This window comes from Idiotropiscis lumnitzeri, chromosome 1 (genome assembly GCF_059441095.1).
Source record: "Idiotropiscis lumnitzeri isolate Australia: NSW breed Sydney's pygmy pipehorse chromosome 1, RoL_Ilum_1.0, whole genome shotgun sequence".
In the NCBI taxonomy this organism is placed as follows: Eukaryota; Metazoa; Chordata; class Actinopteri; order Syngnathiformes; family Syngnathidae; genus Idiotropiscis; species Idiotropiscis lumnitzeri.
The window spans coordinates 33625299-33645251 of NC_142391.1; the positions used below are offsets into that span (position 1 = coordinate 33625299).

The 19953-nt window shown below is 39.8% G+C and overlaps 1 protein-coding gene and 1 long non-coding RNA gene across 2 annotated transcripts in view; one reads left to right on the forward strand and one right to left on the reverse strand.

Moving 5' to 3' along the window:
• Nucleotides 1-7208: 7208 nt before the first annotated feature.
• On the reverse strand, nucleotides 7209-15591 carry LOC148344312 (uncharacterized). Its single transcript, XR_015843197.1, has 3 exons — nucleotides 15404-15591; nucleotides 12552-12609; nucleotides 7209-7477 (listed from the first exon to the last, which is right to left on the reverse strand). It is a non-coding gene; the product is annotated as an uncharacterized LOC148344312 (long non-coding RNA).
• The window catches only part of ssbp2a (single stranded DNA binding protein 2a), a 49578-nt gene continuing 45061 nt past the window's right edge, over nucleotides 15437-19953 (forward strand). The window contains exon 1 of the mRNA XM_088296306.1: nucleotides 15437-15606. Coding sequence (XP_088152432.1) covers nucleotides 15551-15606 — 56 coding nt within the window. The 5' untranslated portion in view covers nucleotides 15437-15550. The remainder of the gene's footprint in view (nucleotides 15607-19953) is intronic.

Here is a 19953-nt window from a genome sequence, read left to right on the forward strand (position 1 = left end):
CTGGACTCCAGGGCCTGGAGGGTAAATGAGAGGTCAGAAGTACTGGCTCATGTTTAAACTTGAGTAAAGCAAAACTTTACTATTTGTGAGGGTTAGCGACTAAGCCATGGAATCTGCCCACCACCCTCCCCAAATGCTGAGAATTGGTTATATTGATATTTGGAGATTTATGGGGATTTTTTTTCCTTTAACATGTCATTATCACAGACTATTTCCCTTGTTGTGATTTAGTTTTGATTTGACAGCTGGGAAAGCCTCTGACATGCCTGCGACCCTCGTGAGAATAAGCGGCTCAGATAATAGATGGATGGATGTTGGCCCATATATATGCCGTTCATACCTTCCGAGCTTGCTCATCAGATTTTGGTCGCCATTTTTGTCATCCCTGCTCCCCTTTGTGTATCAGCCAATCAGCTCTCTCCATCCATGTCGCTTGTCTTGTCCAGGTGTGCCTGATTGTCACATCAGTCTGTTTGCATTTATTTCCCTGTTTTCAATGCCTTCTGACCATTGTCAAATGGGTTCTTTGAGTCATTGCCTGTCACCGGTAGTGGTGAATCGTTCTCTTGTGTTTCTGTTACTTTGGGTCTTGGTTTTTGGAGTTTGTTTGTCAAGTCCAATTTATTTTTATAGCCCTTAATACTTGGAATGTCTCAAAGGTCTTCACATGCCCACAGTTGTGGGAATCCTCCTTCCAGGATGACCAGGCTGCAATGGACCTGGAGTGGGCAACATTTAACACATCTGATGCTTTACAATGTTAGTTGAAATAATGTGAAAGTCAATCAAAGATAAGACTTTAGATAAGATGCCAGGGGTCCCAGGTCAGCAGGGTCAAATATAGAAGTGCCACTGGGACCAAACACCATAACGTCTGTTTTCTTTCTGTTGAAATTCAATGATATTCAGGCTTTGATAATCATATTTGGTTCAGTTGAGGTTAGGGTTTGGAGGTTTTTCCACACCAAACTCATACCGACCGGCATGCCTTCAAAGACCAACATTTTGGAAACGGTGATGTTAATTTTACAGAGTGTTCTGTCAGAAATTAGGTTACAGTTGGAGTCACTTTCATCCCTCTTCACTCAAGCTCAAGTTCACTGAAAACTGAAGAGCCTAATTCTGTGACTTTGCATTTCAAGTGACAGTTACAGTATCTGATATAACCTGGTTAAACTAAAATAAAATTAGCAGAGCAGACGTCTGCATTATCTTTACGCTGCCATGATGCATAAATGAACTGTGACACATGTTGGCAAACCCCCCCCCCCCAAAAAACAAAAATCAAAAACAGCCCTTTATAGGTAAAACCTCTGTGAAGACAGTGCGATATACTTTACTTAAACTTATATTTAGCTTTGGAATCTTTCACACTGCACACAGCAGCACTTCAGCTTTACAGGTGCCACTTGTGCTGTAATGTGTATGTGCTGGTGGATGACACATGAATGTGTCGTAAACTTATTTTTCCTGTGGGGAATAAAGGAAGAGCATGTTTGTGGTGTGTCCTTTATTCGAAGGAAAGGTGGAAATTAATTGAGACACGCCATTTATAAGAGTGGAGGTCACCATTTGAGGAATATGGAAATCGCTCTCTGGTTGTGCTTAATTAAAATACCTGAACACAAACTTCATGTTACCTTCATGTGTCAGGTTAATTTCTACGGTGTGGTTCTCAGGAAATGGAGTGCTGTCTCATTAAAACAAAAGAGCTGCTTTGTTCTAACGTCAGGCTAAATCCTCCCTCAGCAATTACCGTTCACCTTCCAAAGACCTCGGCTAGGAACACAGCAACTCTGCTTCTTTTAAAGCAAGCAGTGAAGCATGAAAATACAGTACTGCATAGCTCTACAGCCAAAGAAAGAAGGAACAGACTTTTAGCTGCCTCAAAGATTTGAGAACATGGTCATGATTTTGTACTTTGATGGAATGGTATGTAAAAGATCATATTCAATTTCACCGTGGTAACCCAAAGTATGTTGTTTTTTTTTGGTCTAATTGTTGTCCATAGTTCAAAGTACAAACCTATACAAAGACAAGATATGTAATGTTCACATTGGGGAACTGCATTTTTTTTTATTATTTTTTTTTTATTTGATACTTGCAACATGTTCCAAAAAAGCTGGGACAGGAGCAACACAAGGCTGGGTAATTTGAAGAATGCTCAAAAAAACACTTGTCTCTGCAGCACAAGGAATTGTCAGCATCAAAATCATCTAAACATTGAGAATCTGGATAAATCTTTGCACATAGGCAACCAACACTGAATGCTTGTGACCTTCGATCTTTGACGCGGCACTGCATTCAAAATTGCCATTATTGTGTCAAGAATTTTACCACGTGGGCTCAGGAACACGTCCAAAAGCCATTGTCAGTCAACAAAGTTCATCGCTACATTCACAAATTGAAGTTAAAATTACCATGCAAAGAAACAACCATATATCACCAATTTCCAGTTTCTCTCAAATGGTCAAACACAAATTGTAAAAATGTGCTGAGGTCTGACAAGTCCACATTTCAAGTTATTTTGAAATCATGGACGTTGTGTGCTGCGGGCCAAAGACGAGAAGGATTAACCAGATTGTTATAAATGCAAAATTCAAAAGCTAGCTTCTGTGATGTATGATGCTGTGTTAGTGCTCATGGCATGGGTAGAACATCTGTGAAGACACTACTAATGCTGAGAGGGACATACAGGTGTTGGAATAACGTGCTGCCATCCAAGCAATGTCTTTTTCATGGACGCCCCTGCTTATTTCAGCAAGACAATGCCAATCCAAATTTTGCATGTGTTCCCACAGCAAGATTTGTGGTAAAAAAGTGAAATTACTAGACTGTCTTGTCTGCCAGCAGTCCAGGCCTGTCCATAATTGAAAACGTGGGATGCATGATTAAGCGCAAAATACATCAATGGAGACTCCGGACTGTTGAGCGACTCAAGTTGTACATCAAGCAAAAAAAGGAAAGGAATTCCCCCTCCAAAGCTCCAACAATTGCTGTCCTCAGTTCCCAAACAGTTATCGAGTGTTGTTAATTCCCAAACAGTTATATAAAAGGAAAGGTGATGTAAAATAGAGATTAACATGTCCCCGCTTTTTTGGAATATTTTTTCAAGGGTGAAATTTGAAATAGGTGAATATTTGAAAAAATAAAAAATAAATCCATTACCAAAAAAAAAAAGTTACCAGTTTGAGCAATATTCTGTTTTTGTCGTTTACTGAGCTCCTATCCAGCCTGTTTTACATGTTTCCCTCTTCCAACACACCTGATTGAAGTGATCAGCTCATCAGCAAGTTTGCAGAAGCCTGATAACGATCCTGATCATGTGACAGGTGTGTTTGAGGAGAGGAATATATAAAAAAAGGCTGGTTAAGGGCTCTCAAGGAACAGATTTGGGAACCCCTGCTGTACACAATACACATTCAATATCGCATGCGAGAAAAAACGAATTTCCTCATGCTGATCACGTTCTTACAGACACACTCTTGCAGCTGGAACTTTTAGCAGCAGAGCTTGTGGCCGTGTTTGCAAAACATTTATGTGCACAAATGATTAAGCATCACAGCCTGAAATCACATTGCCTCATGGCATCAAGATGTCTGTCAAAGCTCGGTCTAATATTTGCCTTTAGCTGTGTAGCGTTTTTCAAAAACAAATCTGCAGGCCAACAAGCAAGTTCCTCGAAATCAAATCCACTTGATCTCCCATCTAAACTCGCCTATACAACTCAGCGAGGAACAAGACTCTTGTCGCTCAAACTGTTACAATCTTTGTCGTATCCTCTTTGAGAGCACTCGCAGCTTTATTGCTAGAAGACAAATTGAACATTTGCCCTGTGAAGTTGACTACTCCTAAAGGATATACTTTTTAGTGCAATTGTGCAGTCCTAGAATGCAATATACACTACTACTTTACTTTCAGCCAAGGGTGTACTTAAACATCGACCAATGATGTATTTTGTTTACCATTACAGTATTCTTATTACAATACTTCTATCACTGTAGTATTTCTACCACTGCAGGATGTTCACTATTACAGTACTTTTATCATTGCAGTACTTTTATAATTACGGTATTTCCTATCATTGCGGTACTTTTACTATTACAATACTTCATCATTGCAGTATTTTTCCATCGTTGCAGTACTTCTACCATTATAGTACTTTTATCATTGCAGTATATTTTATCATTGCAGTACTTTTACCATTACAGTACTTTTATCATTGCAGTATTTTCTATCATTGCAGTACTTTCCTGTCATTTCAGTACTCTTACCATTACAGTACTTTTATCAGTGTAATATCTTTATCATTGCAGTATTTTCAATCATTCAGTAGTTTTTATCATTACAGCGTTTCCCCCTCTGTATAATGGACAGGCATCAGGAGTGTTTCCTTACACTTAGATACGTTTATACTGTGTATATTTGTATGCTTTTTATGAATGTCTGCTGCTAATGTTATACATTAACGGCTACATTACGCCGCCGACTCTGTGTGATCTATATCTTTGCTGCTGTAACACTTCAAATTTCCCCATTGTGGGACTAATAAAGGACATCTTTATCTTTATCTTTATCTTTTGTAATTTGCCCTCAAATCGGGAGAAATTAAGACTTAAAGTTGCGCAAAACTCTTGGATACGGAGTACATGATGACATGTGGGAAGTTAGTGGAGCTCAACATTTTAGTTCAGTGAGCAGCAAAGGATGACATCATTCTTTAGCTTTATGTGGTATTTTGCAACACTGTACTTACTCCAAAAGGACCAACCTCATGATGAACCAAAGAGGAGAATAATAATTTACAGCCAACAGATAACTTGCCTGGGTTGACATTCAAAAACAGTGTCACTGAACATGTATCGTTTTTCTTTTTTTTAATGACATTTTAGCTGTTTAAATGAAAACTTTTTTTTTTTGCCTTTTTTAATCATTTTTCTTAGATGTGAAAGACAGTTCCATGAACAAGGAAATTAAATTAGTGCGATGTTGTCGTTGTTCTAACTTACTCTTCCTTTACCAGGTGACCTTTTCTACATTTGAGCGACATTTAAGAATTTTAAGGACGCTGCATAAGACACGGGCGGTACGGTGGACGACTGGTTAGCACGATGGCCTCACAGTTCACAGGTGAAGGGTTTGATTCCGGCTCCGGCCTTTGTGTGTGGAGTTTACATGTTCTCCCCATGCCTGCGTGGAGTCAAGTTAATACAGCTCGGGAATACACTTGGACAACATCCTAACGCACGTAACACCCTGAAGCCAGTAAAGTCAGGATAAAAAATAAATAAATAAAAAATACTCCATCAAAAAAGAACATTTTTTCCAAAGGATCCTTGTGTAGTTATCGGTATTTGACTAAGAACTAACAAGATACAATTATCACAGACAGTACTGTATTGTTCAAAGCCAAGGTCAAGAATATTGTGTTATTTTATTTTTATCGTATTCCTAAAGCTTGAGCGCGTTATGGTTAGAATATAACCAAGGAGGGGAAAAGAGAACCCAAGAGCAAGCTGAGTCAGAGATAGCAATAAAAGAGATTCATTCTGAGTGAAAAAGAAAGTGAGGCGATGTGTCCGGAGTGCCGATGGATGGAGGGTTGAGTCTTGGAGGGTGGCACAGCTCACACTTGACCCTTTTTTGCTGGTCAATTCCACGCACTTTGGCCGCGATCTGGCTAGCTTTCCGGCCTCGACCCTCCATCCTTATTGATAACCATTTTTGGTCCCTGACTCCTGGCTGCTCCGATCTTATATAGTGGAGTTGATGAGCCTGATGAGTTGCAGGTGCGCAGGAGCCTGAAGCTGCAGTGGGTGTGACCAGGAATTGAGAGGTAGCAGCCCAAGCATGGAAACGGAAGCTCCAAAAACAAAGTGAAAACACAAGAACACCACAGACCGGGGCCCAAGACTGCAATTTAGCAAAAGATAGACATCCTATTAATTTAATGTTACCCTCCCAATTCCTCTCTCTCTCTCTCTCTCTCTCTCTCTCTCTCGCTGTCGTACCCAACTTGCTTCTCTTCAGCTCTCTCAACACCGTCATCTGGCTCTGTCTCAGTAATGCCTGCCTCATTGTTAGCTTTATTGTGCAGAAATAAATCATAATGTTCATTTTTTTCCTCTTTATTTTGAACTGTTGATTAAAAGCAATGGAGAGGAATACCTAAAATTTCTGCAACGCAGTCTTGAAAGAATATTGAATAGGCTAATGTTGCGAGCCGTTAAGTGGGGAGTTAACTCTAAGTGGGTTACATATGCCCCCGCCTCAGCCTGAATAAAACTGGTTTAGTATCACCACTGTGTATGAGACGTGAATCTAACAATTCTTACTATTATTAATATTCACATATTGTATATTGCATTGACAGAATACTCTTTATTTAAACCCCTGTATTCACAGTGCATGTGAGCTGGATTCAAAAAAAGGTTGAATCATCTACTGTGTGTCTTTGCAAGGATGTTTCTTAATATACGATGTTGCGCTCGCAATCTAATATATGAAATCAGTGTTTGTATGTTTCTTTTACTTTTTTTCCCTTCACAATCCATCCTGTTATTGTTCAGAACATGACTGACAGCAGATCGAATGTGTACTGCCCATACTATATTCTCTGAACAGGATGTGTTATAGGTAATGCAGTGGGTCATCGATGCTCTGTAGTGCATTCGCTCAACATTTGCTTGGAATGGGAGTACCATTGCATCTGTTACAAGCATATAGTTGCAGTCAGCTTGAGTTTACATGTGAGCCGATTGGAGCCTTCTCGACGCAACAGTCTAGTGGAGGCAGAGGGCAGTTAATATGGACACACAACCTCCGACCTGACCTTGATGCTGGATCATCGATCATTTATGCTTAGAGACAGAATCAGGGTGAAAGGTGTTACTAAATGAAAGACTCTCACGTGGCCCCTAAGACTCTGGAGTGAAAGCGCAAAAGGCGCCACAATTAACTGTTTACTTTTCTTAATTTTCAAGGCATACAACCACAATAAGGCAACAGTAAGGAATAAACTTCACAGGATCCCACTACGATTATGGTTTACATTTAGTTGCATTTGATAACATGCAGACTAAATTTTATTTTCGTTCCTAAATGATTGGTTATTGGGTCAAAAAATCTCACATGTACAAAAACACTTTCCTGTCCTTTATGATGCCTATTAGAGGTACATTTACTCTTGCTTGTATATTTTGTCAAAATTCCAGCTGTGAATAGGAATTACCAATACTGTACATTTTAGAATCTTACAACCCAATACTTCCTAAAAAGACAATTTCTGTGCTCAGCACTAAATTCACAAAACTCTGCTGTAGGAGTAACAGTGGAAACATGTCTGTGGTGGTACAGTGGGTGACCTCTGGTTTCGGTAGATAGACTGTTGATGTCTCTTTTTATACACATCAGCACTCTGTAGTCCGCACACGTGCCACCCAGCTCAGATCATCAGGAATTTCACAGATGGGAAAACCTGCTTAGAATGAAAACAAAAAGAACAAATGAACAAAAGAAAAGCAGAGCATACCACTAATTGTTAAAGCGTTTTCTGTTCTGGCTCAAACCCTGTCTTGTGTTTTAGGACTAGAAGGAAATAATTGTGAAAAGTGTTTTTCTGCCCATAATAGTTGAACTCGAGTACCTTGAAGTCCACACAACAGAGGTGCTATAACTCAAGTGTTTTTTGTAGTTTACATACAAATCTGAATCATAAACATGATTTGTATTTGGTGGCTATCACTGCATATAACTTTGAAAGTACAATAAAATGATCTCACTTACATCATTATCAAACATCTGTTGAGGACGAACGCTTGAGGCCCCTAGCATAACAAATCATTTAACAGCTGCCTAATTACTGTAGGAATCAACATCATTGCCTATAAAAAGGTCTACGAGTTACAGCCGACTATATTTCAGTATAGAAGAGTTATTTGTAGACCTCTAAAAATGACTCGATATTGAACGCGTTACAAGCTGTTAGGGCACCGCTAAAAAGAAACATCTTCGAAGAAGAAGGTCCTTCTCCTCTGAGAGTAAAGTCATAATAATAAATACTCATAAACATTTTACGGTTATTATCGACTAGTTACCATTTAATTATTTAGTTTGAACAGTTGAATGCAAACTACAGAGTTGGCCAATTGCGAGCACTTGGGCAATCTCACGCCACATTATCTTGAATTAAACTAAATCAATATTTTCAGCTATATGTTTATCTAATTTCATATATGCAGGATTAATATTACTGTTGTGTAGTAAATAAGTAGTCCATAAATCCGTACCTTTTGCAGACTGGTTGCTGGCGGCATAGTGTGACAAGCGGGCTTCGTACGTGCAATCGTTTCTCATTTTGCTAGCTTGTGTGTTTAATATTAGCGCAATGCGACCGAGACAATTAGCATCTTGACATCCAAAAATTGTACGGTTTTTTTTTCTGCGCGGCTGTTCAAAGTGGTCGGCGGCTCAGTAACGTTCCGCCACCCGCTGTTTGGAGACCATTGTAGTAAATGATGAGTAAAGTTTTTTCGTTCATTTGACATCTTTGATGTGTTTTACCCATGATGGGCAAAAATCTTTACACAAACAGGAGCATGCTTTCATGCTCTTAGAGCAGAATGAGCTTTATGCAGCGATATGTCTGCTTGATATTCTGTACACTAACATTAAAAACAAGATTTGAAATCAAATGAGGGCCAATCACATCCAGATTCCTGTGAATAATGAAATCAATGCGTCCATGTTTGTGGCCTATACGTCGATGATGTGATGACCCTCTGGCAAGTTGTTTGCTGAGCTGATGTGGGGAGTGTAAATGTTCTCCTTACTTCCAGATTTTATGTGCTAGTCATCTATGTAAGGTTGGTAACTTTTTTCCACCTTCAGGAAAATCCATGGTTAGGACACTTTCTTCATCAGCAGAAAGGAGGTGGAAGGAAGTGCTTAATGGAGCAGGCAGTTTCAAGACGCCCCTGCCCCTGGACCAGAGGAGTCTCAAGTGTTTTGTGTGCTGCGTACATGTTGGTGAGCCTCATGTACACATTGGCAAGCCGGCTCAATCCTTGCCTGCGTGTTTTGCTTGTTATGCTTAGCCTTTTCTCTTGTGGAGATTCCTAGGTGACCTGAACCATGTGACCATCTCAAAACAGCAAGAAGCCCTCCCAAGTTCCTCCCACTCACTCTCGCTGGCCTAGAAGCTATGACATGGTTGCACACCACCTCAATTTGCCTCCTTAATGTTGTTTTTCCCCCCCCTTTTTTTGTTTACTTGAAACAAAATTGTACTTTACTGGATCTTAATATCAATAATTCCCAATCACTAATGTTTCATGAATTTTTTAGGAACAATATGACAAGGTGTATATTGTTCATGCTCCATTATATGCAATTATTCACTGAGGCGAGAGATTTAGTAAACTTCAATGGCAATTAATCTCGAGAAACTCTTTTGTGCGGCAACTTTAATCGGCTGCTAATTAGTGTCTTTGCAAATAGACACTCTCAGTGGAAATATAGATTACAGAGCTTCACCAAGCTATGTAAACAAAGGCTGTTCCCAACATGCCAAAAACACTTGCGTAACAAGAGAGTGAAAAATCATTTTTTGTGTTGGATTATACGCGTGTAACCTACTATGCTGAGTTGAGTGGTTGTCTGACTATATGACAGACAGATGGTCGACAAACACTACGGGGAGAAATAAATAATCAGAATTTGCATTTTGCGATCCCCTATTCCACACATATGCAACCTGCCATTGATGACCTCAGACAGATGGCTCGGTGCGGTAAAAGTGCGAAGACGAAACTCGTGGGTGGGCACAAAGATGCAAAGAAAAGCGACTTAAATAGGAAAATTGCAAACAAAGTTGGTTGGTGCGGACCTTTGCCAAGACTTAATTATGCATCACTCATAATCATTAAGTGAAAAACTGCGATCTGGCTAAACGAGAGCGCAGTTCATTTTCATTTCTTCTGGCTCCAAGGATAGATGAGCTTGTATTGGAGCAACAAATTACAGATTGATGCATTGGAGCATTTTAAATCGGATTTTTGATCCCTGAAATGTTCAACAGTTTTTCATCATTTTTACCCATCATGAAATATAGGAACATGCAGCACACTCGACATATTTTTGTAAGGCAAGGTGCCCGATTGGTTGGCAGATCTGCCGCACAATTCTGAGGTTTGCTGTTTGAATCTGGGCTCTGTGTGAGGTTCGCATGTTCTCCCCATGCTTGATGACTCAAAAATATATTACAGGTGTGAATGGTTGTCAGTTTATACAAGTATAAGCCCTACATGCAGATGGTTGATGACGAGTCCCGGTAATACCCCACCTTTCTCAGCTGGGATTGTCTCTAGAGCACTCATGACCCTGAACAGGATAAGAATTAGAAAAAAAAATATGTATGGATGTATAGTTTGTAATTTATTTGTTTCAGTAGCAATAGTTGATTTTCAGGAAATGTACTGTATATATATTTTATGTGACATTAGAAGAGGTATATTAGAAATAAAGGGGAAGGGAAGCTCATCTCCAAGCAGACTGATGTTCTGTACCTCCAGAGGGGAAAGGTCACCGGGTTGTTTATCGGGTCACCGACCTCATCACAGTACAGAGACAACTCATATTAAAATACTAAATGACGTAAAATTGAGCACTGACTCGGGTGTGAGTTCTAGTATTCTGAATCTCAGTGCAGTGTTTGATACAGTAGATAAATTACTGTTGAACAGGTTGGAAATTTGCGTAGGTCTCAATGGAACAGTCCTAAAATGGTTAACTCACTGACTGCCATTGACGGCTAAAGACGTCAAAAATCAATTTTTTTACTCGGCTGGTAGTGAATGAGTTAAGGTCCTACATGGAGGAAAGGAGTTATTTTGCGACGTTTTAAATCTGAATGAATGGCCATGACATGTCAAGTCCCTGAAGGGTCAGTACTGGGACCCTTTTTGTTTAGGATGTATATCAGGTGAAATTCTTCGGAACGCCAGTGATGGTAGTTAACCAGATTGAATGATTGCTTCCACCAAGCAGACCAGGAGAAGCTTATCGAGTCTTTTTAGTTTAGTAGACTTGATTACTGCAATAGTCATCCTCCAAAAGAGCAGCAAACAGCTGCAGCTCATTCAGAACGCTGCAACTCGGGTTCTGGCCACAACAAAGAGATGCAAACATTATATTGCAGTCCTAAAGGCTTCACATTGGCTCTTGTTAAGTTGTAAAATAGATTTTGGAAGGATGCTGCTGACCTATAAATCACTGAATGGTTTAGATGCGGAGTATATTAAAGAAATGCTAATTGAATATAAACCCGGTAGGGCTCTCAGGTCAACAGACTCGGTCTGGTCACATAGTGGAGCCCAGAGTTCAAAGCAAACACAGTGAATCAGCATTTAGATGTTATTCCACATTAATTTTTGCATAAGCTTTAATAGTACTAAAATCAGCCCCAAGTGAAAGTGTTTTAAATCCAGGTTGAAAACTATGCTTAAACATCCATATAACTAAAATTGAAGTCTTTTAAAGCATGTAATTTTTTTCCCCAAATTTTGTTCTTGTGCTGCATGTTCTTTTAGTCATTTGGAATTTTAATCAATTTTTTTATTTCTTTACTTTGCTTTTTAACTTATTATGTTCGTTAATGCTTTTAAATGTGTTTTTAATTATGTGAGGCACATTGAGTTACCTTGTGCAATATAAATAAAGCTAACTTGGCTCGGCTTTATGAAGTTCAGCTCAGTACAGATGATCTTTCTATCCAATTTTTTTTTTTTTTCAAAGTCTGTTGTCAATTTGCTTTGGATTTTTCCTTCAATCATTCTCATTTCCCATCCAACCCTGCAGCTATTTGAAAACTAGTAAAAATTTGAGTTGCTCACTTGGACACACAGGCAACATAATTTCTGATTGTCTGATCAGAATTGATCTATTTATGGAATACTATCCCCCATCATATTTTCACCTCCCTTCGCCCACATCATCCTTATTCTTTCTCCCCCTCCTCCTTTGTCTTCCTCCCCATCCTCTAAAGCACGTGGCTGTTGCATGTGAGTGGTTGTCATGGTGATCAACCCAGAGGGACGCATCCCAAAACCAAAAGTTCTGATTGTCAGAAATAGAACTGTCTCCGGGGAAAAGGGGTTAATTTGGCACCGGGAGTGGGTGTGTGGGGGGCGAGAGGGGTGTGGTGATAGCGATGAGGGAAAGTGTGGTTGGGGAGGGGGGTTAAGAAATAACAGAAGAGAACAAGGCAGCATCCACTCCAAGTGGGTCACATCGCAAGAGCATTGCGTAAGCGTAAACACTGCTGTCCCTCTGCTGCATCCTTACTTTGCACATCGGCACACACCTGCACACACGTACGCTCTTCGCAAAGAGCTCACTGTCCGTGAATCAGCCCTTTTTAACACAGCCTGTCGTGTTTGTTTCACATGCTGAATGGTGCCATGCTGATGTCCACCTTGTTCTACTCATGTCCTTTGCTCTCTGCGGATTTGTTATATTGTGACAACCTGTGGAGTGGATTTGATCCTCCTCACCGTTGACTGCAAGGAAGGATGGCAGCATGACATGGCAACTATTCCCCGGCTGCAAATCCTGAAATCACATAACAGCATGTGAGGAATATACTTCACGACAATCAGTGGATACTTTATTAGGCTCAAATTCTTCCTTTGCAAACATAATAAGGCTTTCATGTTAAAAACGTATTGTTGTGATTCTAGTTTATAGCTGTGGTGGCAGGACATCCAAGTTATTCCATTTTTTTTTCTACAACTGTCACATCGGATTTCAATTATTATTTCTACGTTGTTTTAATTCACATTTCAATCTTAACTGACATATAAGTAGACTGAAAAGTAACAACAAGCTAAAAAAAATACACAATAGACAAAAATAAAGTAAAACTGTATAACAATCAATTCAATTATCAAGTTAATGAATCAGAATCTTTTTATAGTGACAATGTCACCAAGGGGATTACAGCCTCGAGAGATGTGATTTACTTGTTGCTGGGTCGCGTTTGTAATGGAAACACTTGCATCTCAAATCATATTCATTCATCGAAATGAATGGCAATACCAGTAATTGGTTCAAGCATCTCAAAACAGGCAGACAAAAATGTTTGCATTTTTTAGTAAGAAACATAGCAGTTGAAATATTGTACTTTATAAAAGCACATAGCAGGGACACATTTAAATAACATGTAAGGAATTATATAGTGCTCGCAACTCAAAAAATTGTTCTTAAGACAAAGCAAAAAAAATCATCAGAACGATGACTCCTATCTTGAAAAATCTGTATGTCATATCACTCATATCTCAAAGCACCTCTATATATGTATTGCTTTGATTAATTGAGTGAGTGTTCTGGGTTCATGTTTTTTTTTTTTTCAAATTTTAAGTAAAGTGGCACCTTTCTGTGATGGTATCACAAAAGCAGCAACAAACAAAATACATTTGCTTCCTTAACCTTATGAGGCATGTTGTTGTAGAACGTTTTGGTCAAACTTCAAATGGCCCATTGACTGGGCAAACTGAAAAAAAAAATTCATCTTCAGTAAAATTCACTTTTATTTGGACGGCGCCAAAAATCACAGCTGATGTTATCGCAGAGCATTTTACTCAAGGAGTAGGTCTAGAAGCACAGTTCTCATTTAATTGGATCAATTGGAGTTATGGTTAGTGTTTGGAGTAACTCAAACTCCACATGAGTATGAATGCACAGTAATTTATTGTTATGCTCATGCATTCTCTCACTATTTTCAAAATCTACTTGTGTTGTTCTGAAATTGTGTTTGAAGACAAAAGTGCTGTAAATGCAGTAAATACAAAACATGAATGTATTAAAATAGAGTATTTATACATTACTGATTTTCACTTACTTTACGATGGAGGGTTTATTACTGTATTATATTATTCACAAGCCTGCGACTGGCTGGCAACCAGTTCAGGGAGTACCCCGTATACAGCCCGTTGACAGCTGGGATAGGCTCCAGCACCCCCTCAATCCTCATGAGGAGAAGCCATTCAGATAATGGATGGATGGAATATTCACAAGCATATATTCTTTATCCTCTTTAAAAATATATATATTATACTGCCCCCAGGTGGCCACCATGGACACAGCAAAAGGAGCGGTTGATCATGATGCACAAACTGTTTTATTATTTACATTTTATTTGATTATGTCATGACTACTATTTTAGAGTGGGAAAGATGATTGGAGATATGCTAATTTGAGACTATCATGGTCATGGAAGAAATTAGGATAATTTCTCAAGGCACTACTTGTACTGGTAGAGGGAAGAAAGAGGTTAGTGACGAGTCATCATTACGGAACTGAGAGACAAAATGCTGGCACAACGCATCCGAATGTCAGAGGCTGGACGGACAGCTACGTCGTTTTTGTCTCTGTGACCTAGTGTTTCTTTTTTCAAGTGTCATCACTCACTGTGGCTGTTTCCTATTGATTTGCATTTTCTTTTGCGTGTTTGTTGTTTGCTTTGCGGTTCTGTGCTGTGTCGAGTTGAAGTGTTAGAAAGTTGTATTAAGACTATAAATCATCACTGACAATATGCTTTGTTGAAGTCCAAATACCTCAATTATTCAAATCACAATTAATATTTCTATGGTAAGAAATGCCACCAATGGGGAAAACCAGAGAGCTGTGCGTGGGTGAGAAACAAGCAATTATGGACCTGAGAGAAGAAGGAAAATCAAACACAGCCATTTCACAAACGTAGGCTACAGCAAAACTATAGTTCATCAGGGGCAAAAGGTGGAAGTTCGTAGACTAGCCAAGTCAATCAGCAGATTTAAACCCTATAGAGGATGCATTTTACTTGATGAAGAGGAGACCGTAACTTCCAATGCACAAACTGGGTAGTTGTTCCAACAGGTGATTGATTTGATCATATCTCTTCCATCCTCCACACTTCCCTTATACCTCACTGTTGTCGCGCATTCATACATGTGTTTGCATCAACATGTACGGTAATAAACACAGCTTTAATACAGCCTGTATGTGCAAAGAGTTTTGCACGCACTCGACTGTGCGTGTATGCACGTATAGGCGGAGGGTGTGATTGTAAAAAGGAGCAGCCAAAGCCAGTTGTTGGACGGTTTCAAATTCCCCTTTGCACTGACAGAGGAGGGAGGAAGTGTGTGCGTGTGTACGCGCGCTCGCTCGTGCGTGTGTCTGTACGCGTGTGACTGTGTGTGTTGGTGTGCATCAGGAGAGCCTTTCCAATCAGGGAAGAAATGACAGACAGACACATAGACAGACACACAGATCTCAGAAATGGAAAGCAGAGGGGGAGACAGACAGGACAGGGAGAACAAGGGGCGGGGCTTAGTTGAACAGGCGTGGCTTTGGCGGTGTCACTCACCCGCCGTTGCCTCTGTGAGTGGGCGGTCCTGCGAGGGGCAGCGTCCAATAGGAGCGGACGCTGCTCGTGTCGCCATGGTGACGGGGCTGTGCCCATGGAGGTTGTGATGGGTTGACAGGTGCGTGACAATCGCAGCTCTCTGCAAGCATGTACGCCAAAGGCAAGAGTAGCAACGTGCCGTCCGACAGCCAAGCCAGAGAAAAGTAAGTTTTCTTTATGGGGGAGGAAACCGAGGCAGATGGGGGAGGGGGCGGGGAGGGACGTGCATGTGCAGCCGTGCGCAGGCAGACACATGCGGAGCCGCGGCATGCAGCTCCCTGCTCCCTGCTCCGGCTTGGAAAGTTGACCGCTTGCTTCATTCCACTTTGGGCGTCTTTTTTCTTGCTTTACCTTTGACAACATTGGGTAGAATTCCATGCACAGGTTTTGGGATAATTGTATGTTTGGCGTACTAATTATGAACTTGAATCGCTTTTGCACACGCGTTTCAAATGCTGGCTGATAACAGTGCAATCCACATGCGAAAGAGAAACTACCGGTAGACAGTGTGTGAATGCACATGGAGGAAGTGCGCGCTTTCGTCTGCACGTACGGGTGCTTGGAATTCTCCAAAATGATGGAGTTTTCAAGAATTGCGTTGATGATTTTTTTTTTTTTTTTTTTTTTTCAAAGTCACTGAAAGGGCTTGTTTTTGTTTGGTAACAAATAGTAATCTAACTCAATGAGAGTGCTTGTGGTTGAACAAAAGGATGTTGTTACACGCACTGTACACGTTTTCATTTACCTTTCATCAAAGTTACTCTTAAAATATAATTACATCATTTTTTTTTTTTTTTTATGCCCTGGTGTAAATTTGGATATTATTGTTTGATGTTGTCAGAAAAGCTCAACCATGTGTTATTGAAAGTGCTTAAGTAGTGCTTGGTGGTTGTCAATTGACACTTTTCCAAACAGAACCTTGTGTTTGAGTGCTTTCGCAGTGGGTGACGATGAGCAACACATCTTCTCTTCAGTCAGCACCCGTATTTATATTTATTAGCCTTAAATTCGTGATTTCCTTGTATTTTATTTATTACCTCAACTTAAAAATTGAGCACTGTAATTCACGTGTCTGAGAAGAGACATTAGAATTATCGGTGCTTTGTTTTCTCACTTGTTTGATGCCTTGCTCAATAGAACAACCGGCCCAGACTCCAGACATAATTTGATTGAACTTATCAATATAGCTGTTAGGTCCCGGTGTCAGTACACTGTAAAAAAACACGGAAAGTGGTTAATACAATCCTTGAAAATTATCTAAAAATGTATTATTACTTTAGGCTGTAATAAATTATAAAATAAATAGCAAATTATACCTGCACTACCTATTTTATATCAGTAAGTGCCACCCAGAAAGAAAAAATGTAAAATATAACAACCGTGAAATAACAACATATTTAGAATGAGTATCAATTTGCAATATTCAATAATTATTTTGCTAACTGATTAAGCATTTTGTGACCTTATTTAACTTAAAAGTGTCCAAATCCTTGAAATTTAAGCAATTTAGCAGTAACATTTGGACGTGTGCATCGGTCCATAAAAGACGATTAGATACATTTCTTGATACATGTTGCGCTGAATTCACTCCATTTTATTCTGTCAAGTGGTCTGCATGAAATTAAATCATCCATACACTTTTTGAAATAGACTAAACATCTGCTCCAGATGTTTTATTTTGTGCAACCCCATTATGAAATACAATTGACTAAATTCAACCAAATTTTTTGGGGAGTGTGCATGAGTAATCTCACAAAGCATCTGCTGATAAGTGCCACGTGGCTTAAGTGGTTTTGAGTGGTCAACTCCTCACCCAAAGGTTGCCGGATTGATTCTCTACACTTGTGGCAGTGTCTTAAAGCAAGATATTAGACCCCTAGTTTCTCCTGCTGTGTCACCAGTTTGCGAATAAGAAGAGTTAAAGAGCTTTGAATACTTTCAAGGTTGAAAAGCACCATACGAGTGTGACCCCATTTTACTCACATTCATTCATTTTGATTATTTAAGTATAATGTACTCAAATATATTGAGTCATTTAGTTATGGAATGTAATAAAATGCCAGATGAACTACTGAGTTTCGATAAGTATTTAATAGCTTTTGAATTATTTAGTATTTTTAATTTGTATTCGTGTCAACCAAAGAGTTGCATTTGTGTTGGAGAAGTCATTTGATTCAAATGATTACTTTTTGCTTCTCTTAAGCTGTTTTGCCAACATGGTGATTGGGTGCTCATCTCCTTCCTTTCCTGGCTAATTGATATGAAAAGGACAAAATTAGGAAGAAATCAACATGTCAAAGCAGCCAAATGACAATGAGGTCCATAAACTATTGACGATCCATTCAGAGGGCGACTGAGATGCTAATTTCATCACTCCATTCTGATTTTGGCAATTGAGTTCTGGGTTGATTATTTGTAGTTTAATCTTCTTCCTAGGCCACAACTCTTGTTTCTTTCTATTTATGATTTCCACTGCAGGCTGCACATGAGACAAGAGGTTAGCGGATCCTCAAAGCTTTGAGGTTGAGGGTTTGAATCGGGGCTTCTGTCTTCCTAAATGGAGCATTCATGTTCTCCCCATACACGCATTCTTCCTCCCACATTCCCAAAACATATTTCTCTGGTTATTTGAGGACTCTAAAATGCCCACAGGTGTGAATGTTCGCGTGTTCGTCTCTGAATGTGGCATGTGAATGGCTAGTGACCAGTCCAGAGTGTTGAGTGCCTCCCACCCAAAGTCTGCTGGGATCGTCTCCAGCTCACCCAGAAGCCCAATGGAGACAAGCGCTATAGACAAAGGAATGATGAATAATAAAAAAATATATATAATTACCTTTCTCCACGAATTGGTTGGGGAAAATACATGGATCTATTGCCTTATTCCTTGAGACTTATATTACCAAATATGGTTCTTGCCCAATTATTGTCTTCATGAAAGATTTGTGTGAGTGTTAATACAAATTTGGCATATACTATTGTCCTGTCTCGGATTTCCAAATAGTTTTACCTTTTTGTTGTGCAGATTTTCAGTGTGTTGTGGTCTAGACTGTTGAGTGAATAAGCTCTTGCAAACTGAACTTGTTAATTTTGCTCTACCCGTTATACACAATTGGCAGTTATCTTTGCACAAAAGGAAAGGTTTATCTTGCACACCAGTGCCAAGGCTCTGACAAAATACAGGACTGTCTGACAAGATGGAAACGCTGCGAAAGGCAAAAGGCAGGCAAGGGCGAGATTAATTTCGTTCTTAACAAGCTGCCTTGTTTATCAGTGGCGTGTATCAGAGAGGCAGAGCGGGTCCGACTGCTGCTGCCGAGCCGTTGTTTCTCATTTCTGCGGCACAGCGGGCCATCAACGAGTGAGCGAGGGCGACAACAGATTAGAGAGAGAGAGCGGAGAGAGGAATGAGCTGGGGTGATGGAATTTGCTGGATCATTAGTTCATTGGTTGTGGTGCTGACCTCAGGATGGACCCCTGCAGGCTCACATACATGCGTTTGAAATCTCAATGTGCTTGACCTCCGTACAACTGCTCATCTGATGTGTTCCGTGTGTCCTTGCTGCACATGCACATAAAATGTGTCTTTAAAATAACACAATGTGAGAGATTTGGGAACCAACCAAAGACCACATTTACTCTTTCTACACAAATGTTGTCCACATTAGTCTTTTTTAATAGCCACAGATGATTTAAAATGTCAGTAAGCCTTTTTTGTGGAGAACAAAACAAAGACTACAGAAGAACAACATCCGCAATTACTATTAAAACTATAGGTCTTAATTGCCCCAGATGACCTTTATTTGAGTGATATGTGCTCGTTAGGGAACCAAATGATTAAAGCCACGACAAAGGCGGTAACAGATGACGTGCACATAGCACTGATCAACTACACCATTAAAACTGGCCATAAATCCTCCATTTATGAGGATCATAATGTTCAATTTTTATTAGAGTGAGGTGTTGATTTATTCCAGTGCTTTTAGGAGGTTGCAATTTGCTGTAGGACTGTGCTCGGCGATACCGAAAGGTGTTCCTAATATTTTGTAAGTGCCATAAAGCAGTGATCGGAGTGCAGCCATGCGCATCTAACCCTTCATAAACTTGTAACTCAAAGGTTTTGGCTTAATTGACAGGTAACTGGCTGTCAAGTTCCTCATTGGCTGCCATGGCAACCAGAGGCTGACTTTCACCTCAGCGTCTCTGTGATTATGCTCATGGTCTCTACTTCATATTCTCACATCATGCATATTCATTTCAAGCCACAAAATGTATTCTCTGGGAACGTAGGGAAAATGTTGAAACATGCAAAGTAAACAAAACTGAATATGGATTCACGGCAAAAGTTCTCATGCATATCCTTAATGACATATGTAAACACACTTCCTGGAGAGTAGCGTTGTCGTTGTGAATTTCAGCTTTACTGGTCATGTAGAAAACAAAAAGTTTGCCCCATGGAAAAGGAAATCAAATATTAATTTAATACAGTGAAACTCCATTTATCGCTACCCTTC